The sequence below is a fragment of the Peromyscus eremicus genome, chromosome 1, assembly GCF_949786415.1.
Source record: "Peromyscus eremicus chromosome 1, PerEre_H2_v1, whole genome shotgun sequence".
In the NCBI taxonomy this organism is placed as follows: Eukaryota; Metazoa; Chordata; class Mammalia; order Rodentia; family Cricetidae; genus Peromyscus; species Peromyscus eremicus.
In genome coordinates, this window is record NC_081416.1 from 30,238,163 (window position 1) to 30,258,427 (window position 20,265).

The window sequence follows — 20,265 nt, forward strand, 5'->3', positions numbered from 1 at the left end:
CTAATTTGTATACTAGGCTCATTCGCACCAATTTCTGACAAGTATTTTTCAATAACCAGTTGTAATGTGGAAAAAATAGATTCCTAAAAAAAAAGAGAGATAATGATATATTTGATTTTTCACAAAGTTTTCTAGTCTTTTTCTCCCAGTGAATCCATCCAATCTGTCTAAGGCTCCAGAACTATAGTTTATAGTTCATTTGAACCACAGTTTATCATCATTTGAAATTGAAGAGTTAAGGTAAATCTGGCACTAAATAGTGTTACCTCTGATAGAAGGGGCCCGGATGAGGGTCCTGTTGCTGAGATGAGCTTTGGGAGCTGGGAAATGAAGACTTGGAATGGCCGCGTAGGCTTGGGGGGTATAGAAGACAGGAGCTCCAAGGTAGGTTGTGGTGGGGTCATAAACATGGCCCAGAGGGTAGGTGTATTCTCCTTGCAGCATGGTGTTCCTGCCACCTGTGCCCCGGGTGTACCTAACATAACTGTCCTTGTCCACTGGCTTGGCCAAGGTCACTTCAATTGGGGAACCATCCAGCACCTGTTTCAGAGAGCAAGGAACAGGCAAACTGAGAAACAGTTCTGACTACTCAGTATCATGGCACATGCCTGCTAGCCATTTGCTGTATTTTCACTGACTTGCAATTCTTCATGTTTTTGTCTCTTAATTAGGTTCATGCTTCTGTATAAGTTGACTGTTCTCTGAGTGGTTTTGTTGGTAATTGCACAAGATGCCAACAGGTTTAACAATGCTATGTTGACTATTGAATTTATAATATAGAGACACTCAATGAGATATAAAATTATTAAATATTTTCTATTATGTGTGATATATGTGTTTAAAATTACATAGTTACGGAAGTATAAGAAGTTCAAGATCTTTATGGGTGGAAAACAAATTACACAGCACAATAAAATGAAGGTGATGGAAACCATTAAAGGTATCTTATCACTTATCAACACCATAGTGATGAAGTCCTGTCAGGCCTTTCTGAATGGCTCGTTAGAGCAGCTCCATAATAGGTGAGTATTTCCTAGGGAGGGAGAGGAGCCTAGGTAGATCCTAAACTAGGTTGAGACTAAACTGTTGCATTGTCCTTCTAAAGCAAATGTTTGCCTTGTTAATGAACAGGGGTGGCAGGAGTTGGGGTATAGGTGAGAGGAAGACCAAGAACTCTCAGGTCAGGTACAAATTAAAACATGCCCTTAGGAATTACTGCAGTAGCCAGGCAGATGGCATACACTTTTAATCCCAGCACCAGGGAGGCAGACAGGAGGATCTCTGTGAGTTTGAGGCTAGGCTGATCTATAGAGTGAGTTCTTTGACAGCCAGAACTATGTAGAGATGCTCTCTCTGTCTCACAAAACCAAAATAAATAAACAAATAAATAATTAAAAAAGAAATAAAAAAGGAAAGAATTTTTGCAGTGCCTGGGGGAAAAGCCTGGGTATGGAGGTCAGAGAGCAATTCTCTTTGTCCACTGTGTGAGTCTTGGGGATTGAAATCAGACCACCAGATTTGATACAAACACCTTTACCCTCTGAGCCATCTTGCTCGTCACCCTGTGCCATTTCACTGGTTTCCTTGAATTATAAATATGGTTAATACCTTACAATAGACATTCAAAGTCTCACTTTGTCTAATAAACATGAATACTCATAGGTATACTAAGAAGCCTGGGGATTTTTTTATGTTATGCTTAAACAGTAGTTATTAGTATTTACTAGTAATATTTATTAAATGCATAATTAGCTACCTATTTGTAAGCGTTGTTATAGAAATGTCTAGGTACAAATAATAACAAAATTTCCTTGTTGGATAAAATGTGTTATTGGCTTGAGCTATTTTTGAAAGAAAGCAGTACATTCAAGGTTATTGATAAGTACACAAGCGATTTAAAGTTTTGTTATGGGAAAAAGAATTTTAATTACTCATTTGTTAATGTTTTTTCTGTAGATTCACTAAGGTTCAGTATGTGCTTATTAAAACACCAAAACAATATGACTGTTTGAATTACAGTTAGTCTTGGCATAGAGACTGTTACAGCGAATGCTGCTCTTTCTGCCAGTAAGTAAGAAAAGAATTTGACTATCCTATCCCATGCCTTCCCCACCATGATGGTCTGTCTCTTAAACTTTGAAGCCAGAATAAAGCTTCCCTTCCTTAAAAAGAAAAGAGAACAACAACAAAAAATGGTAATAGCTTGAACAGTTTTCCAGTGGAATTATTCTGATATATTACTTAGCATTGAGTTTTGTGGGAGGCCATCTCCCACCTTTTACAGGGTTCGTATGAGGAGGAGAGAGGCATAAGGAATTTGTAGACAGAAAGATAGTGGAGATGAGACAGACAGAAACACAGGATAGCTTTGGGAGGACCTGGGTCAAAATCCACTAGCCACTTCTGTCTCTTCAAAAGGGCTTTTTGTAACAATGACAAGGGGCGGGGCAAAAGACCTCCCCCTTGCTAGATCAAAGCATATTTCACAGCCAAGTGCAGACCCTTCCAAACACCTGGTAACCACATACATAGTCAAGCCATCCCCTTATGCAGCCCTGCTGGGTATCGCAAGCTCAGACCTCACTAGGAAACCTTTGTGAACTCCCACAGGGTTTACTATTGTTGGGCCTTCTTAGTAGACACTATGTACATTTAGGCATGTTTACTAAAAGAAAGCTAGCTTACAAATTGATTTTGAAGTAGTAACATTTTAATGATACCAACACGATAATCAATGAAAAATAATGTTTTGGTCATAGGTACATTTAAATATGAATTGATTTTACTTTATAGTCTTTATAGTCCCCCCCCCCTTTTTTAATACTTCAGAGTTGCCACTTTTTTCCCTAGAAGACTTATGATGATGATGGTACCTGAGGCTGTACACACCCCGGGCTTCCCTGTGTCTCAGTCTATGCTAGGAAGCCTTTTTCTTGTCCTTCTGATCAAATCTCCATCAATGTCCAACCTGCACTCTGCTCTGGAGATTACTCCATATAAGGTCCTCTTCAGGGTTCCTGGGGCCCCTGCATTGTCATTGGATTGGCCGACAAGGAACTCTGGGTATGAGGATAGGGAATGAGACAATAGTAAATTTGGGGTGTGTTTTCCTGGCGACTTCCCTGACAGGTCATCTTGGGCCCACTGTATTCATTGACCAAAGGCATTTCAGATAAAGCCTCAGGATGGTATGATTCCAGATCAATGTCCCTTTCAAAGAGACCTGCTGTCTGCAGCTCTGTCTCACTTCAGTATTTTACTAGACTCTCAACTCTTTGACAAACATCTTTCCTTTGATTAGTTTGCATCCTGGACACTACTAGCAGATCGGTGGCCCATAGACAGTTTTAGTGCTTATTGGATTGATGTAAATACTACATGGGTCTCTATAGACAAATGAACACACAAAGAATGGAGAAGTTGATTTTCCCCTGACCCCACTCTTGATAAGGAGAAGGATTCTAATCCTCCATGTTGGGAAGAACAAATGCTGAGAGCAGAACGATATTTTTTTTTTTGACCAATGGTCATAAATTACTAAATTATAAAGTGGGATAAGTAGAGATAATTGGGACTTGGGGGATATGGTGGTTTGAATGAGAATGCCCCCATAAGCTCATATGCTTTCATGTTTAGTCTCAGTTGATGAACTATTTGGAAAGATTAGGAGGTATAACCTTGTTGGAGGAGGTATGTCACTGGGAGTGGCTTTGGGGTTTTAAAAGCCCACACCAGGCCCAGTGTCTCTCTCTGCCTGATGCCTGCAGATTTGGATGTAAAGCTCTCAGCTACTTCACTAGGACCATACCTGTCTATCTGCTGCATGTTCCCTGCCATGATGATAATGGACACAGTTCTGAAACTATAAACAAGACCCCATGCTGTGGGATATCTTTCTGTACACTGTGAATATGTGTTGCTCTCATTGGTTGATAAATAAAGCTGTTTGGATAATGGTGAGGCAGAATAAAGTTAGGCCATACATTCAAACTGAAGACAGAAATGAAGAAGGGTAGAGTCAGGGGAGTTGCAGTGAGCCGTGGCCAGGAGAAGCAAGATGTGAGAGAACAGGTAATATCACAAAGCCATGTGGCAATGCATAGATTAATAGAAATGGGCTGAATTAAATTATAAGAGCTAGCTAGCAAGAAGCCTGAGCCATAGACCACACAGTTCATAATTAATATAAGTCTCTGTGTGTTTACTTTATAAGCAGCTGCGAGACCGTGGGTGTGAGAGATTTGATTCGTCCAGAGAAACCTCTGTCTACAACTCCAATTAAATGCTTTCTTTTATAAGAGTTGACTTGGTCATGGTGCTTCCTCACAGCAATAAAACACTAACAAGATTGGGGGAAATATCTTGAAAAACTTCAACCCCTTCTTCCTAAGAAAACTGAGGGTTAGTGGCTTGTCCAAGTCAGAAAAAAAATGAGTTAGGATTTACTACATAGCTACCTCTTTGTTCTCTGCATCTTTTTCTGTTATTTCTCTTTTGCGCATCCCCAAAAGACTGCTGTTGGTGATGGGCAAAGCTGGGATAAGACGGACTTCTGAGATTACTCTTTGGTATAACACGTCCATAACATGCTTGGATGGAGCCTGTATATTTTTCTTTTCTCTTATATTACCTTGCCATTTAAAGCTTTCATAGCTTCAACTGCATCTTCTCGGTTACTGAAATGCACAAAAGCATAGTCTCGGATCTTCTTCACCCGCTCCACAGCACCTGTAGATATAGTGCCAGCATCACCATCAGCAAACTTGAAACAGTGATGTGATTAGCTTCCAAGTGTGGAAGCACCTTGTGAGACTCCTTTGTGTGTCAAGGTCTGAAATTCTGTGTAGTCAACATGAGCTTTTGCTTGCCACAAAAATATTTATAATCTTATTCATTAGAAATAGTTATGAATTATGTTTTCCAATTCCTAGATTATCAGACATCAAAGGGTAAGAATAGCAACTTTTTGAAATACAAAAAAGATAATAATATTCTATAAAGGTAAAGTATTATTAAGTTGACTTGAACCCAGTTATTGGTTGTCTTATACACATATATTCAACTTATTTACTTCAAAATACAGTTCAAAGCAAGGTATAGGAGTAAGAAAATGCAAGGGGAGCTAGAGCAAGGTGATGTGCTTCTGAACGGGGAGCTACTTCATGCATGCAGAGGAGGCAGGTGTATCCACTGGCTGCTGAAGTCTTCCCCAGACTCTGCTGTGGAGAAGAAACATTGTTGCTCAATAATTCATGGGAGTGAGAGAAGGTAGAGTTTCCCAGCCTATCCCCATTGGTCAAATTTCACCCCAGGAGTATAACCCCTGCCTCCAAGTCTGGGTTAGTGTGGCTAGGTGAAACGCCTGATTCCAAATCCTGTGGTGGAGCATTCATCCAAGTCTGCTGGGAAGAGAGGGAAACTCTAGACATGTGGATGGGCACCCTTGATTAATAGCTTTAAGTAGAAAGAACGTTGCTTCTGGAAAAACATGTGAATTCAAAATAACTTATGTCTGTAGTATGGAAAGGCTGGAAAAATTATCTACTAATTCTAACTTGTTTTTGCATATGTACAAGGATTTTCTATAAGGACACAAGTTATACCACTGTAGGAATAGCAAAATTAAACAAGATCCATTTTCTCAGAAACGATTAAATATGATACATTTATACTAACTCCATTTAAAGAGAGCAGAGTAGGTTTCATGTACTAACATGGAAGGATCAAAACCCTACTGTCTGTTTCTAAAATCTGTAACAGAATAAAATATGAGTATCTGTTCTAAGTACCTCAACTGACATATAAATACACACAAATTCAAGTACACCTGTATCCAGAGATAGCTAAAAAGGTGGAGATCGGACTGCTAAGAATGGTTATTTCAGGAATGGAGAGAAGTGTTGGGGAGAATGTAAATATCTTAAATATTTATTCTACTTTTAATTACATGCATATGTGTGTCTGTGTCTGTGGTTATGTGCACATGAGTGCAGGTACCTGTGGAGGCCAGCAGAGGGGGTCAGATCCCAGGGAGCTCAAGCTAGAAGTAGTTGTGAGTCAGCTGATGTGGATGCTGGGAACTGAATTGGAGTCTTCTGCAAGAGCAATGCCAGCTTTTACCACTGGATCATCTCTCCAGCACCAAGAATGAAAACATTTTAATTGACATAGTTTTATAAATATTAGCCATTTTAATTTAGTTTATTGTGTAAAAACATCCGGAAAGCAGCATACCCTGTTTTCATGTAGAAGGACTACTGTGTACCTTGATGATAATGTGTGAAAAAAAGTAGTTATACCAAGATTCTTGATGCTATCTTTTAATTGTAGCTGATCAACTTTGTTTTCAAAGCAAAATTTCTTTTTAACTGATGATTAAGTGGAAATTATTTTACTACCACTTGAGCACACTGGTTATCGTTCAGCTTACATTAACCTAGGTGTCTTTTAAGTGTCTAGGTTTTCTTCAGTTACCCAGAGTTCTCAGAGTCAATGTAATGTCATACTGTTCTCAGGAAGAAGAGGAAGAGGAAAAAATCCTCTCCCTATCAAAGTTCAGTTCTCTCAGACTCAAGGCCACTAACACATTTAGTGCCAGTACTCTACCTCATGGTTCAATGACTATGAATTGCCATCCATTGGAACAATGGGTGACATGTCATCTAAGGATAAATTTTAAAACATTGCAATAGTTTGATTCTCTCTTCCCTTAACAGTTATCCATCGGCTTCTTGTGACAGTCATTATACAGAGCAAAATAACATGGCTGGACTGAGAAAATTAAATGAAGGTGCGTGAGCCCACAAAGCACAGGGCATATAACCAACTGAGCTTTTATGTCAGTCTGTTTGTCCCTTAGGCTCCATTCCATGGCTTGTCTTGGTAAATGAGAAGTAAGGAGTTAGCCAGAATGGCCTCCATCCTTCCACTCCACTCTGCTCCTCTGATCTATAGTTTTCCTGAGGAGGGAATAATGTTTGCTTTAGCCACAAAAAGTATTGCCTTTGCTTACTTCTTGCCTAGTGCCAAGGATACAAGAGCTAGTCTATCAGTAAGTACACACAGAACCAAACTATTATCAGTATTTCCATGTGCTCCCAGCACTCACATTAATCATGTAGCATTTATGTTGATAATAGATTTGGGTGTTCTGAAATTCTTGCTAATATTCCAGTCATTATGTCTGTCTTGGAGCAATAATATTCAGACACCTCTGCTTACGGAAAGCTTCATTTGTGAACATCTGAGTACAGAAAGTAAATTAGAAGGCCGGGCGGTGGTGGCGCACGCCTTTAATCCCAGCACTCGGGAGGCAGAGGCAGGCAGATCTCTGTGAGTTCGAGGCCAACCTGGTCTCCAAAGCGAGTTCCAGGAAAGGCGCAAAGCTACACAGAGAAACCCTTTTCGAAAAAAAAACAAAACCAAAAGAAGAAAAAAAAAAGAAAGTAAATAAGAAGGTAAGGGTTTGGATAACACAACATGGATTTCTCCTGTCTATGAACTAACCAGACCTAACCATACTTAGAGACCAAACAAGAACTAGCATATTCAGGGTTAGATGGTCTTAGACTAACTTCTGTATGCTAGCAATGGCCATTTGCCTCACTTTAACATACTTCTTCTTAGACTTCTTGCAATCGTTTCCCATGGGTAGTCCATCAGCAAAGAACTAGATCTGTGATCAGAACACAGGAACTAGAAAGACAGACTCAAGGTATAGTCACCCACCCAGTAGTATTAGCTTCACCAGGGAACTGAAGAAATACAGATGTGTAGACCTAAGCCGATGAGGTAGGCAATCTGTGTTCTCAGCAGCCCTCCAGGTGAGTCTGTTACTGCTGACCAGTGTAAGGAGTCAGATCTCATAGAATGAGTATACTTAGAACTACGACAGACACCCTAGATCACATAAGGACAAAATATTGATGGCCCTGGGTTTTTGCGGCAATTGTCATTTGTTTTCCAGAGTATTGATGCAACATTTTTCCCAGGGAAGTCAGGGTTCAAATTATATACACAGTCACATTTTCAGGCTCCTCCAAAAGATCTAAACTTTAAACAGAAAAATTTAATATTTTTCTCTTTCTGCAAATTTTCTAATATAGCCTCAATATACTATATCCTTGCACTGGAGAAGAAATTTGTGGCTTTAATTTTCTTCTCTCCATAGGACAGATATCTGCTAGTTGTTTATATTCCCTTGCAGAAGGTGAAGCAGGATGATCTATACATCATACACATCATTATAGAGCCTGGGGGCTTGTGCTACTGGCCCAATAAGTACTCTGGAAATGAGGGAATGCTTTAGGTTAAAGATAAAGGAGGATAATATAGTAATGCTGGGGGTGGTAGTGGTTGGAAACCTGGGAGGAGGTAGGGGAGGACAGAGGAAGAAGGAGAGAAGGGACAAGCTGACATTCATCATTTTCTTATAGCTTCTAGGGTACCAGTGTCTAGGTATATCTATCATACATGTGCAGACTGGACCAATAACATTCACTATGAAAAGAAACAGTCTTTTGGCAGTTTCTCATTCTAACCTCTTTAAAAACAAAAGCAATATTTTAATTAGATGGGAAAATAAGTATTATTCACTCTGGGAAAAACAAAACATAACCCAGAATGGATGAAACATACATGTATACATACTAGTTCCTGGGCCTACACAACTCCATCAACTTTTGGCATTCGTCTATACGTGACTTCTCTTAAACACGGTTTTTCTCTGCACTCCAAGAGTAGGATGACTTAGCTATCACTTTTCTGCAAATTCCTTCCACACACAGCTCACATCTGTTAATTCCTCCCACGGTGCATGGCATGTTGGAGCTACTGAAGGAGCAGCAGCTGCATGAATGAATGAGTGAATGGAATGAGAACGGGTGTGGAGGTTCATAAAGTTGTTAAATCTGGGGTCTGCCAGCTGCTAGCTGTGTGACCATTTAGCTACTCTGGGCTCTGTTTTTCATGTATAGAAAATAACAGACAGCATAAAGGAACCTCCACGGTAGGGTCATTATGAAGGATAATTGGCATGTGATGTGAATATGCCCACTCTAATTCCAGGGGATTTTTTTTTTTTGTAATTTCTATATTACTTATGGATTCACAGCTGTTGGTTCGTAGCCACACCATGATACACAATGTCAGGAAAGGCAGTGTTCTTGTGGCTGAAGGAAGATAAATGTTTGAGAAATCTTTAAAAGGAAAAAAATGGTACTCCTGTCAATTATCTGCAGAGGAAATTATAAGTTTATCATCCAATTATACACGTAACATCGTATCCACTTACAGTTGGAAACAGACAATCTGAGAGTTTGAAGACTGTCAGAGGCTTAACATGATAGCACCAGAGTCCATGCTTGTCAGAATCCTATAGAACTTGCCAGAAGCCCAAGAATTCTCAGTTGTGAGAAGATGTTTCTATAATAAACACAGGCTGGTGTGACTGAGTATGTTCCCAGACATACTGATGGAAATGACTAGAGATGCTTTGGGTTGTTATCTAGGGTAGATTGCTATTGCTGGCATGCAGTAGGAATGGACCTTGCATTTTGCTCAATACTCTGAAATCTACCAGACTGATTCTTATCACCAAGGATGATTTGTTCCAAACTGTCAGTAGCAAAGAGGTTGGGAAATCTTGAGTTGGTTAGACCTCCAGTAAGAGGCAGGTGTCACTAACATAGTAAATATTTACTTAGTTCTTAGTCTGAGGGTTGGACAGAGGAGCTAATGAAAGGAAGAAGAACTCACAGAGTAATGGGCAATGGCCTCTGGGATGAGTGTTTTTAAAGTGCGTTTTGAAGAAGTAATTGCACATGTGTCCTACCTGGTTTAATACCGTTGAATTCTTTTTCAATCATCTCTTCTGTGGTAGACAGCATAAGGTTCCTTACATACAGGATTTTCACTGAAGACATCGTGTCTTCATCAACTTCAACTTCTGGCTCTGCCCAGTCTACTGCAATAGGATGTCCCCACAGCTGAATTCTTCCTGTTGACAATGATCAGAAGAATAATTAATTATTTAGAAATCACAACGTCATCTCAGTTCATGCTGATGGTCTTGTAAATTGAACTGACCGTTAAGGTCTTAAATGACTAAGACCACTAAAAAAGATTATTATTGATTTTAAGACATTCAAATAATGTAAGAGTTGGATAGAAAAGACTTCTGTGTGACTAGTGGCTTATCGTAATGATTGAATGTAAAGAGAGGTAGGATGTGGTTTGAAATGGAGAAGACGGGAGGAAGTGGTGGGCACATTGGACTCTCAGGACAGCTTTTATAAGGTAAGGGTAGTTTTTAAGGTGAGATAATAAAAGGGGAGAACAGCTAAGAGAGGATTTAGGGCTCAGACACAGAGTCTGACTCCATGAAGCATTAAGAGGTTTCTTGGACAGCATCAGCTGTAGTTGGATTATATTGTCTATTAGCCAGAGACCAGTACTGAGATATGTGAAAATGAGCAAGGGTGGGTGGGACAAAGCATTCCTTGTTCTCTGTCCCTCATACTTGATCCAGTGCTCAGACCAACTGTGTTCCTTCCCCATCCTCTGTCTGAACATGGGCACTTTGGGATCTCATGGAAAACAAATTTATTTTTAAAAATCGTAATTCAGAGAAGACTAAGGGAAAAGTTGATAAGAAATATGTCTCATATTGAAAGAGTAGTCATTATCCAAGTTAGCACACATTCCTGTACTCCTACAGTGCTAACTTACTGGACGTTTCTCGCTGTACTGTGTGTTTCCCATGAGCCTCTCAGTTCTTTCTTATCATGACCTTGTGGAAGGAGGGGATGATACCCAAATTTTATAACTTCAAAGTGGGTCACTTGACAAAGGAATTTCCCTTCATTATTCCTCTGCCCTTTGAGTTTTGCCACCCAGCAACCATATTCCTGGAGGCTCCATGTTGAAGTGGTGGGGGGAGGATGAGAAATCAACTCAATTTCCACATTCTATGGGAAATCTGGGTTGTGTTTTCATTCATTGATTGGAAGCAAGCTGTATCTTGTAGAGAGCACAGAACTTGACAGAACAAAATCAGGTTTCATTAGTGTTGGGAAGGATTTCTTTGTGTAATTATTATACTGGGGAAGCAAATATCCATCCTTTTATTCCTTAATAACCAATCATGATCTTTGACAGAGGTGCCAAGAGCATACAATACAGAAAGCATTGTCTCTTTAATAAAGAGCACTGTGGAGCATCGAGCACAATGGTACTTGTGAGGCTGAGGCAGGAGGAAATCAAGTTTGAGGTTAGGCTGTGCTAAATAACACAATTTAAAAAGCACAGCAAAATTAGTGGGTAAAGTGCATATCCTAGTCCACCTGTAGAAATTAGGCCTTTATTCGAAACCATATAAAAACAGTAAGCTGGGGCTGGAGAAATGACTTAAGAGTTAAGAGCATTTGCTGCTCTTTTAGATGACCCGCTTTCAATTCTCAAAACCTACGGAGTGGCTCTCAGGTGCCTGTTAACTGTGATTCCAGCGGATCCAGCACCCTCTCTGGCCTCCACAGGCACCAGGCACTCACTTAGTACGTAGACATGCATGTAGGCAAGACACTGCCATTCACGTAAAACAAATAAATAAAAACAAATAGAACTAATAACTCAAATGGATAAAAGACCTACATGTAAGACCTGAAACTATAAAACTACTAGAAGAAAACTCAGGATAAGCATTTCTTCACATTGATCTGGGCAATGTTTTTTCTTTTGGCAATGATTCCAAAAGGTGCTGGTAATAAAGTAAACAGAGGTAAACAGAGTCAGATGAAACTAAAAAGATTTGCCTGGCAAAGGAAACAGGATGTGAAGAGATAACCTAAGGAGACTTTTCAGTAGAGGAAAAAAGTCTGAATAAAATGGCAAAATATTAAGTCCAGGTCACTAAGAGGCTATGGATGCTCCTTGTCTGTGAGCCTTTGATTTGGAAGCTTTGGCTACTGGCTAGTGCACTATGGGAAAGCTTCAACATGGAAAAACATCCAATACTTTAATAGATTCAGCAATTTCTAGATTTTACACAATCTTTCTCAACTCAGAAGCTAGCTTCCAAATGTTGAAATTTTCTAGAGGGCTAACCTCAATACTATTTTGTTTTGTATTTAAGAATGTATGCAGGAATTTAGGACCCAGAAATAAACTGACAAAACCATTGGTACCTAATTATTGACAAAGGTGTCAAAAACATGCAGTGGGGAGGGGGGGAGAAAAGAAAGAAAGAAAGGGAGGGAGGGAGGGAGAGGATGTGGTGATATTTTATTTCTGCTGAAATGTGGTGATATTTTATTTGTATGTTAATAAATAAAGTTTGCCTGGAGATCAGAGGTCATAGCGAGCCATAAACAAAAGTCAGGCGGTGGTAGCACACGCCCTTAATCCGATCACATGGCAGGCAGAGTCTTTGTGTGGTCAAGGACACAGCCAAGCATGGTGACACACGCCTTTAATCCTAGTACCAACCATAGAGACCTGGAGGTCTATATAGACAGGCAGTGAAGAAGAAGTGAGGTGGCTGGGCTAAGAGCCATTGAGAAGGCAGAACAGCAAGGCAATAAAGGCACAGGTTAGACAGAGACAGGAAGAAGCTGGTTCACTTGGGAAGCTACAGTGACGTGGTGAGCTAAGGTCAGCTGGCGGCTCTCACTGTTTCTCTGATCTCTATGGCTTTCAACCCTGTATTTGGCTCTGTGTTTCTTATTTCATAAGACTTTAGAAATTTGTCTACCGAAGGAAGGAAGGAAGGAAGGAAGGAAGGAAGGAAGGAAGGAAGGAAGGAAGGAAGGGAGGAAGGAAACCGTTTCAACAAGTAGTGCTGGAGAAACTGGATATCCAGAAGAATAAAATTTGATTCATACCTTTCTCCCTGTACCTCCCCCCCTCCAAAATCAACAAGAAAAATCAACTCAAAGTGAATCAAAAACTTTATTTTGAAACCTGAAACTGCTAGAGGAAAACATAGGAAGTACACCTCAAAATATGGATGCAGGCAAGAACTTTCAGAACAGAGTCTCAGTGGCTCAGGAACTGGCCCCAAGAATCAACAAATGAGATCATAAAAAAATTAAGAATTTTCTGCATGACAAAAGAAACTATCAGCAGAGCAAGCAGGCAGCCCATGGGATGGTAAAATTCGTTACCATCTGAAATACTTCAGAAAGATGGCTAATATTTGGAATTTGTAAAGAAAACTGCAAAAACTAAACACTCCCCAAACTGCATGTCAGCAAATGTGCTAATGAACAGAGGCAGTTCTCAAAAGACAAGAAACAAAACAAAATAAGACAACAAACAGCAAATGGCCATAAATATTTTTAAAAGCATTCAACATCCCCCATACCAGGAAAACATATACTAAAACTGCTTTGAGGTAGCACCAGACTGGATAATATCAAGACATCTGACAGTAAATGCTGGCAAGCGTGTGGGGAAAGAAGAGTCATTATTCACTGCTGATGGGAATACGAACTAGAATAACCATTATGGAAATCAGTATGGAGGTTTCTCAAAAAGTTAAAAAGAGAACTGCCACGTTATCCTGCTACAACACTCCTAGGAGTATACTGAAAGAATTCCGTATTCTACTGGAGATACTGGCGTGTTTGTTGCTGTTCTATTCATGATATTAAGGAACAAGAAACAGCCTAGATATTCATCAACAGATGAATGGACAATGAAAGTATGGTACGGATATGCAATGGAATTTTATTCAGCTATAAAGAAAAATGAAATTAGGGAATTTGGAGAACAATGGATGGATCTTGTGCTGTTTAGTTTTGGTCAACTTGATGGAAACTAGAGATATTCAGGAAGAGGGTGTCTCAATTAAGAAATTGCCTCTATCACGTTGGCTCGTGGGCATGTCTGGGGAGCATTTTCTTGATTGCTAGTTAATAGAGGAGGGCCTAGACCCCTGTGGGTGGGGATGCCACCCCTGGACACGTGGTCCTAGGTTGTATAAAAAAGGAGGCTGGACATGATCCAGCAAGCAGGCCAGTAAATAGTGTTCCTCTGAGATCCCTGTTTCCATTTCTGCCTCTAGGGTCCTGCTTTTGATGGGCTGTGTGAAACCTTTGAGCCAAATGAACCCTTTCCTCCCCTAGTTGGTTTTGGTCAGGATTTTATCACAGCCATAGAGAAGCAACCTGGAAAATCTGGTATTAAATAGGGGGACCCAAACTCAGAAAGATATAAACTGGGTTTTCTCTCACATGCAGACCCTAACTTGGAATGTGTATGCACGTGTCTGTAAATGAGTGTAAATGTGGGTAAAGTTTGAACATCTAAAAGAGAGAGAGAGAGAGAGAGAGAGAGAGAGAGAGAGAGAGAGAGAGAGAGAGAGAGCAAGCAAAAGAAGGTTAAAAAAGTTCTGAGGATGAGTAGGGCAAAATAACATGTGTGATATGAGAGTGGAGAAAGGCTAGGGAGAGGTTATGTAGGGGAACCAGAGGAGGTAAAGAAAAAGAAGATGAAGGGGGAGGGGGATCTAATAAAACACTCTGAAAATGCCACAGTAATATCTAATGCCTGTGTGCTAATTTAAGAAGGAATCTATGCAGGGCTAGGACATAGCTGGATTCTAGAGAGCTCCCTCTGTTAATCAACACTACCTTAAAAAAAAAAAAAAGCACAACCAAGAAAAACTGTATAAGGGCAAACTAAACCCAGACCTTTGTTGCTCAGCCCCCACCTCCAATCTGGTGACTCTCACAGTGACCATGAGGCCACTCTAGATCAGTGGTTCTCAACCTGTGGGTCACGACCCCTTGAGGGTCCCATATCAGATACATTACAATTCATAACAGTAGCAAAATTACAGTTATGATGTAGCAATGAAATAATTGTATGATTGTTGCTCATCACAGCATGAGGAACTGTATTAAAGGGTCACAGCACTAGGAAGGTTGGGAACTGCTGATCCAGATAGTTTCTGCCATTAATATGAATTCATGTCCGCATCTGACTGTGTAAGTTTTAGTGAATATTTTACAGTCAGCTAAGGACCTTTGAATGTTTGCCTGCATTGGTCTGACCCAGACTGTTGTTGGGTTATTAAACTCTGGAATTGATGTGGGTGCCCACATGTGTGGCTGGAGCACCTAGCAGAGGTGTCTGAGAAGAATGCTTATGTTTCTTCTCTCCAATTAGATGGCAGTGATTTAGAAACTGGGAAGCACATTGATAGCATGCCTGTCAGTTGCCCTTGGGATGGTGTACTACAGGCTGATGTGTGTCTACAATGTGATAGGTTGAGCATAGCCCAATTCTAACTAGCCTGTGAGCTTAATCTACATGCAGCTATATCTATGATGAGTTCGTTTAATCTTTTTTACCCTTTTTTATTTTTATTTTCTTCTTTTCTTTTTTTTATTCAACTGTTTTCAGATTTGTTTAATCGTAAGAAGACTCTTCACTGAGGATGCTCTGTAGGATTGCTATTGATCATTGTTCTCCTGATGAACTGATGTGTAACTTTCCAAAGCACATCTGTGAAAACTTTAGGGAACTGAATCAACTATGAGAAAGATGAGCAAGATGAAGAGCTTAAAGGCAGCCTAGCAAGGAAGCTAAACACTGCAGGCAGAGGCCTGCAGTCTGCATGGAGCGCACAGCACCGCTCAGGAGGGATGCTCACCTGGCAGTAGCCTCCTCCTAGCCATGGCGGCTGCACGGTGACTTTCATATTCCACAAAGGCAAATCCCCGGTTTTTGGTTTTATCTGCCGCGCTTGGGTAGACGATGACATCAACAACTCCTTCCGTGACCTTTTTCATCTCCGATAAGATTTCTTCTCTCTTCTTGGTTTTGGGGATTCCTCCCACAAACAGCCTGCAGTTGTCCACACTGGCACAGACCCCTAGGAGACGCCCATTCCTAAGAGGGGAAAAAAAGCAGTTTTCATAGGTAAGAATCCGTGTGTAAGGAGGATGGTGGCAGAGGATGTTTCGATATAGACTGAGCCCACCCCCTTCACCATCCCCCCTCCCCCAGCTCAGTTTCTCTGGTGGTACCAGGGCGTGAAACCAGGGCCTTGCAGTATGTCATAGATTTGGCCACTGATCTATACATTCAGTCCTGACCCCCAATCTAAACAAAATTGAAAAGAGCCAGCAAGATTGTTCAGTGCGTAGAGGTGCCTGTTAATAAGCCTATTGATCTGAGTTCTACCTCTGGACTCACATGGTGGAAGGCTAGAATGAATTCCCATAAGCTGTCCTCTGACCTACACACTCATGGTACACATGCGTACACACAAAGTAAATAAAATAAAAGAAAATGGAAATGGTCTCTCGTCTGTAATACATTTTCTTATGTTAGCTTAGTTGTCCCAGACAAAAGAGCCTGCAAAATGAGCAAAATAAGTGTTATTTCTGTTCTATAGACAATGAACTTGAGATTCCAAGAAATTAAGTGATTTGGTGAAGGTCTTACTGACTCTGAGGGGTGAAACTGGCCCTGGGCCTCTGTTTATTCTACCTTGTGGCATTAGTAAGGTGAAGGGTGCCTTTGCTGGCACAGATAGCAGACAAGCTTTGAGTGTACATAACTGTTGACTTAACAGTGCTCCTCTGGAATAGACCCTAGCAAACAGAAGTGAGGCCCTGGCCATAGGTATGAAGATGATCACCATCAATTAAAATATCCAAACTGTGAATGATCAGTGTGGTGGTATTGTGTTCCCCAAAATATTGTGCACCCTAATAAATTTATCTGGGGTCAAAGAACAGAACAGCCACTAGATACAGAGGTTAGAAAATGGTGGCACTCGCATCTTTAATCCTAGCATTCCAGAGGCAGAAATCCCTCCGGATCTCTGTGAGTTCAAGGCCACATTGGAAACAGCCAGGCATGGTGACACACGCCTTTAATCCCAGAAAGTGATGGCAGAAAACAGAAAGGTATATAAGGTATGAAGATCAGAAACTAGCAGCATTTGGCTGGTTAAGCATTTAGGCTTTTGAGCAACAGTTCAGGTGAGATTCATTCTGGATAAGGACTCAGAGGCATCCAGTCTGAGAAAACAGGATCAGCTGAGGAATTGGCAAGGTGAGGTGGCTGTGGCTTGTTCTGCTTCTCTGATCTTCCAGCGTTCACCCCAATAACTGGCCTCGGCTTTGATTTTATTAATAAGAACTTTTAAGATTCCTGCTACAGAGCAGTGTCTCACAAGACAGAGATGTCCTAAAGCAGCTTTGTTGAGATGATATTTTCTTGTGTCTGGACATTGCCTTGTTGCATACCATAGTATTAGACCTGGCTCTTTTAAAATACTTTCCTGGTTTTATGTGTATGAGTATTTTGTCCACATATATGTACAGTAGAATGTTTTGGATCTCCTGGGACTGGTGTTTCAGACAGTTGTTAACCACCATGTGGGTGCTGGAAACCAAGTCCAGACAGTCAGCAAGAACAGCCAGTGCTTCTAACTGCTGACCACTCGGTGCCAATGAACAATTGTCAGGTCATCCAAAAATGTCTTCTTCTTTCTAAATGTCTTTTAAGAGTGGACATTGTTGCTTCTGGCTGAGAAGCTCTAGTGATGAGTAGACGGACTTTCATACAGAAGGATGATTTGCAGCCACTAACAATAGTAACATAGAAGCATGTTTGGCAATTAAAAAGCACTCTACATCACACTGCTTAGGTTTTACATCACACTGCTCAGGTTTGTTTTTTTTTTTAAATAAAGAATATAAAAATAAATACATGGTGCCATTCTGTTTTTAAAAATATGTAGAAAATCTGGAAAGACAATCAAATTTCAACATATTATCTTAGGCACCAGGGTTGTGGATGAATTTGCCTTTTGATATTTTCTATGTGTTAAATATTAGGCTGTGGGTTTTATAAATAGCTCGAGTTACTGAAAACAATAAGGCGTCCTTAACAAAAACTCCTTGTTTGTCACGAGAGAAAGGTCTTCTTCAGGTGAGTATGAGACTGGTCTGATTTTCTTGGAACTATTGGCTCTTGATTATCAGGGGTCACTGTCTGATGATTGCTTCTCTTTTGCTGAAGAGCCAAGGACAGGAGTCAGACTTCACAAACCCATCTCACTCTGCCAACGTTTCACAGAGAATGGAGTTTCTTGGGTAGGGGGTTAGTAAAGTGATCTTCCTGTTGTTGTATATTTTATTATTTCATTCTATTTTATTTACACAGGAGTTCAGGCTAGTTCCAAACTCACTATATAGCCAACTATGATCTTGAACTCCCAATTCTTCTGCCTCCCTGTCTCAAGTGCTGGGATTGCAGTTGTATACTGGTTTATGTGGTCCCTGGATTAAAATTCCGGCTTTGTACATGCTAGGCTCTACCAAATGAATTTCATCTCTAGTCTTAGTTGTATGTATTTTATATTTTCCTTAAGAAAGCATAAACACCCCTCTCACTTATTTAGAGATCATATTTTTGATGGTTAGTGGGCTGTTCTGGTATCAATTGCTAGCAGGAGGAGTCTAGAGTTTCTTAATTGTGTGACTGGCCAACATCCTTTCCCAGAATTGCCTGGAGACAAAATACAATTTCTCACAAGCTTAGGGCATGACTTTAATGTCTCCAGAAGCTGGGCACTCAGAGGATGTTCAGTGAATATTTGATGGGGAGGAAGATGATGTGATAACTGTGGGTCTTTTCTGGGTAATAGCCTCATCCATCCCCTGAGAAATAGTGGCTGACAGCAAACGATATTGTTCCTTTCTAGAAGAAAGGTTTTCTCTCTGGCAGATGGACCAAGGTAGAGTGGGATTTCTGACAATAGCTCTTGGCCTCTTCTTCTAACTAGTTCATGTTGAATTTATCCCACCTCCTCCTTGGTAAAGGTTCTCTGTTCCTTTAGCTTGCTTCTGGCTTCTCATTGGAGATTTGCCTGTGATCTTGGCCACTTTTTCTTTCCAAATTCTATATCACATTTTTTTCTCATTCTTTCCTCCCCACTTACCACTACTACAATTACCAGTTAGCTTACATAGCACCTGGTCCTTTGAGGTGCAGAGATTTAAGTACTTTATCTTAGTTTATTTCTATGACATCCTGTGAGTTTTATAGAAAAGACAGTGAGATTCAAGAGGAGACTGTTAATGAACAGCCATCCTGGCAGCCTGAATGTGTTTATTTTCCATACCTTATCTATTTTCAATAGCATTGGCAGGCCCCAGTGGGTAACCATGGGTTGAGTAGATACAGCAAGCTGTCAATCTGCTGCACAACCAAGTCCATGTACATTTCAACTCAAAAGGCACTTTGGGGTAGCTTTTACTGATAATGTGTCCATATTTCACAGAAGACTGAGGGATAGGACTCTTCCCCTCACTGAAACCATATAACTAGGATATCTGAATTCTGTTTGAGTGGCTACCTTAATCTATCTGAACCACTTTTTTAAAAAATGGTATAGTTTTTAATTTGTTTTTTTAATATATTTGTTTATTTAATTTTATGTATGTATGTGTACCATGTTTGTGCCTGGTGCCTATGAGGCCATAGATGAGGTTAGATCCCTCAGAATTGGAGTTACAGACAGTTGTAATTCTCCATGTGGGTGCTGGGAACTGAACTCAGGTCTTCTCCAAGAACATCAGGTGGTCTTTAACCACTGAGCTATCTCTCCAGCCCCTGAATGTTTTTATTTGTGGTTTCACTATAACAATATGCTTTTTAAAAATAACTCTGATATTAAAAAGCAAGGTTAAATTATAGTTTTGCATAGCCCTTTCCACATTTGTCAGTGTATATTATTTTTGTATTATGTTTCAAACATCTCTGTGTGAGGTCATCAAGTACAAGGATAAAAGTGATGTTCTGAGAAGTCAAAGGATTTTACCAAAGGTTTCCTGACTGTGAATACAGTCTTCTACACACCACACAGATTTCTTTTGGGTTCGTAGAAGTATGTGTGGAAGGGAAGGCCTATTTGCTCTTCCTCTCAGATTGTTCTAGAATCCAACCTTAGGATTGATTAAAGGTTGCCACACCCAGTCATTCTTCATGTAGCTAAAGCTGGATGATGGCATTGCAGTCCTTTAATCCAAGCACTCTTGAGGCAGAGGCAAGGAGATCTCTGTGAGTTCAATGCCAGCCTGGGCTACAGAGTGAGTTCTAGGACAGCCAAGGCTAGTTGTTGATTGCTTCACAGAATTATGAGGATGCTTGTAACTTAATGTACTTTCGTATAAGTAGGGAAACCATTAGAGAGAAGAAAGCCACTCTGTCAGTGTTTATCGGATTTAAGATTCTGTCAATTTT

General features: G+C 40.3%; 1 protein-coding gene across 2 annotated transcripts in view; it reads right to left on the reverse strand.

The window, feature by feature from the left end:
• A1cf (APOBEC1 complementation factor) overlaps positions 1-20,265 on the reverse strand; it is a 49,423-nt gene that overhangs the window by 10,043 nt on the left and 19,115 nt on the right. For both annotated transcript variants that reach the window (XM_059247364.1, XM_059247357.1), the window contains exons 4-7: positions 15,656-15,894; positions 9,833-9,997; positions 4,631-4,728; positions 267-540 (exon numbers count right to left, since the gene is read on the reverse strand). In XM_059247364.1, coding sequence (XP_059103347.1) covers positions 267-540; positions 4,631-4,728; positions 9,833-9,997; positions 15,656-15,894 — 776 coding nt within the window. The remainder of the gene's footprint in view (positions 1-266; positions 541-4,630; positions 4,729-9,832; positions 9,998-15,655; positions 15,895-20,265) is intronic.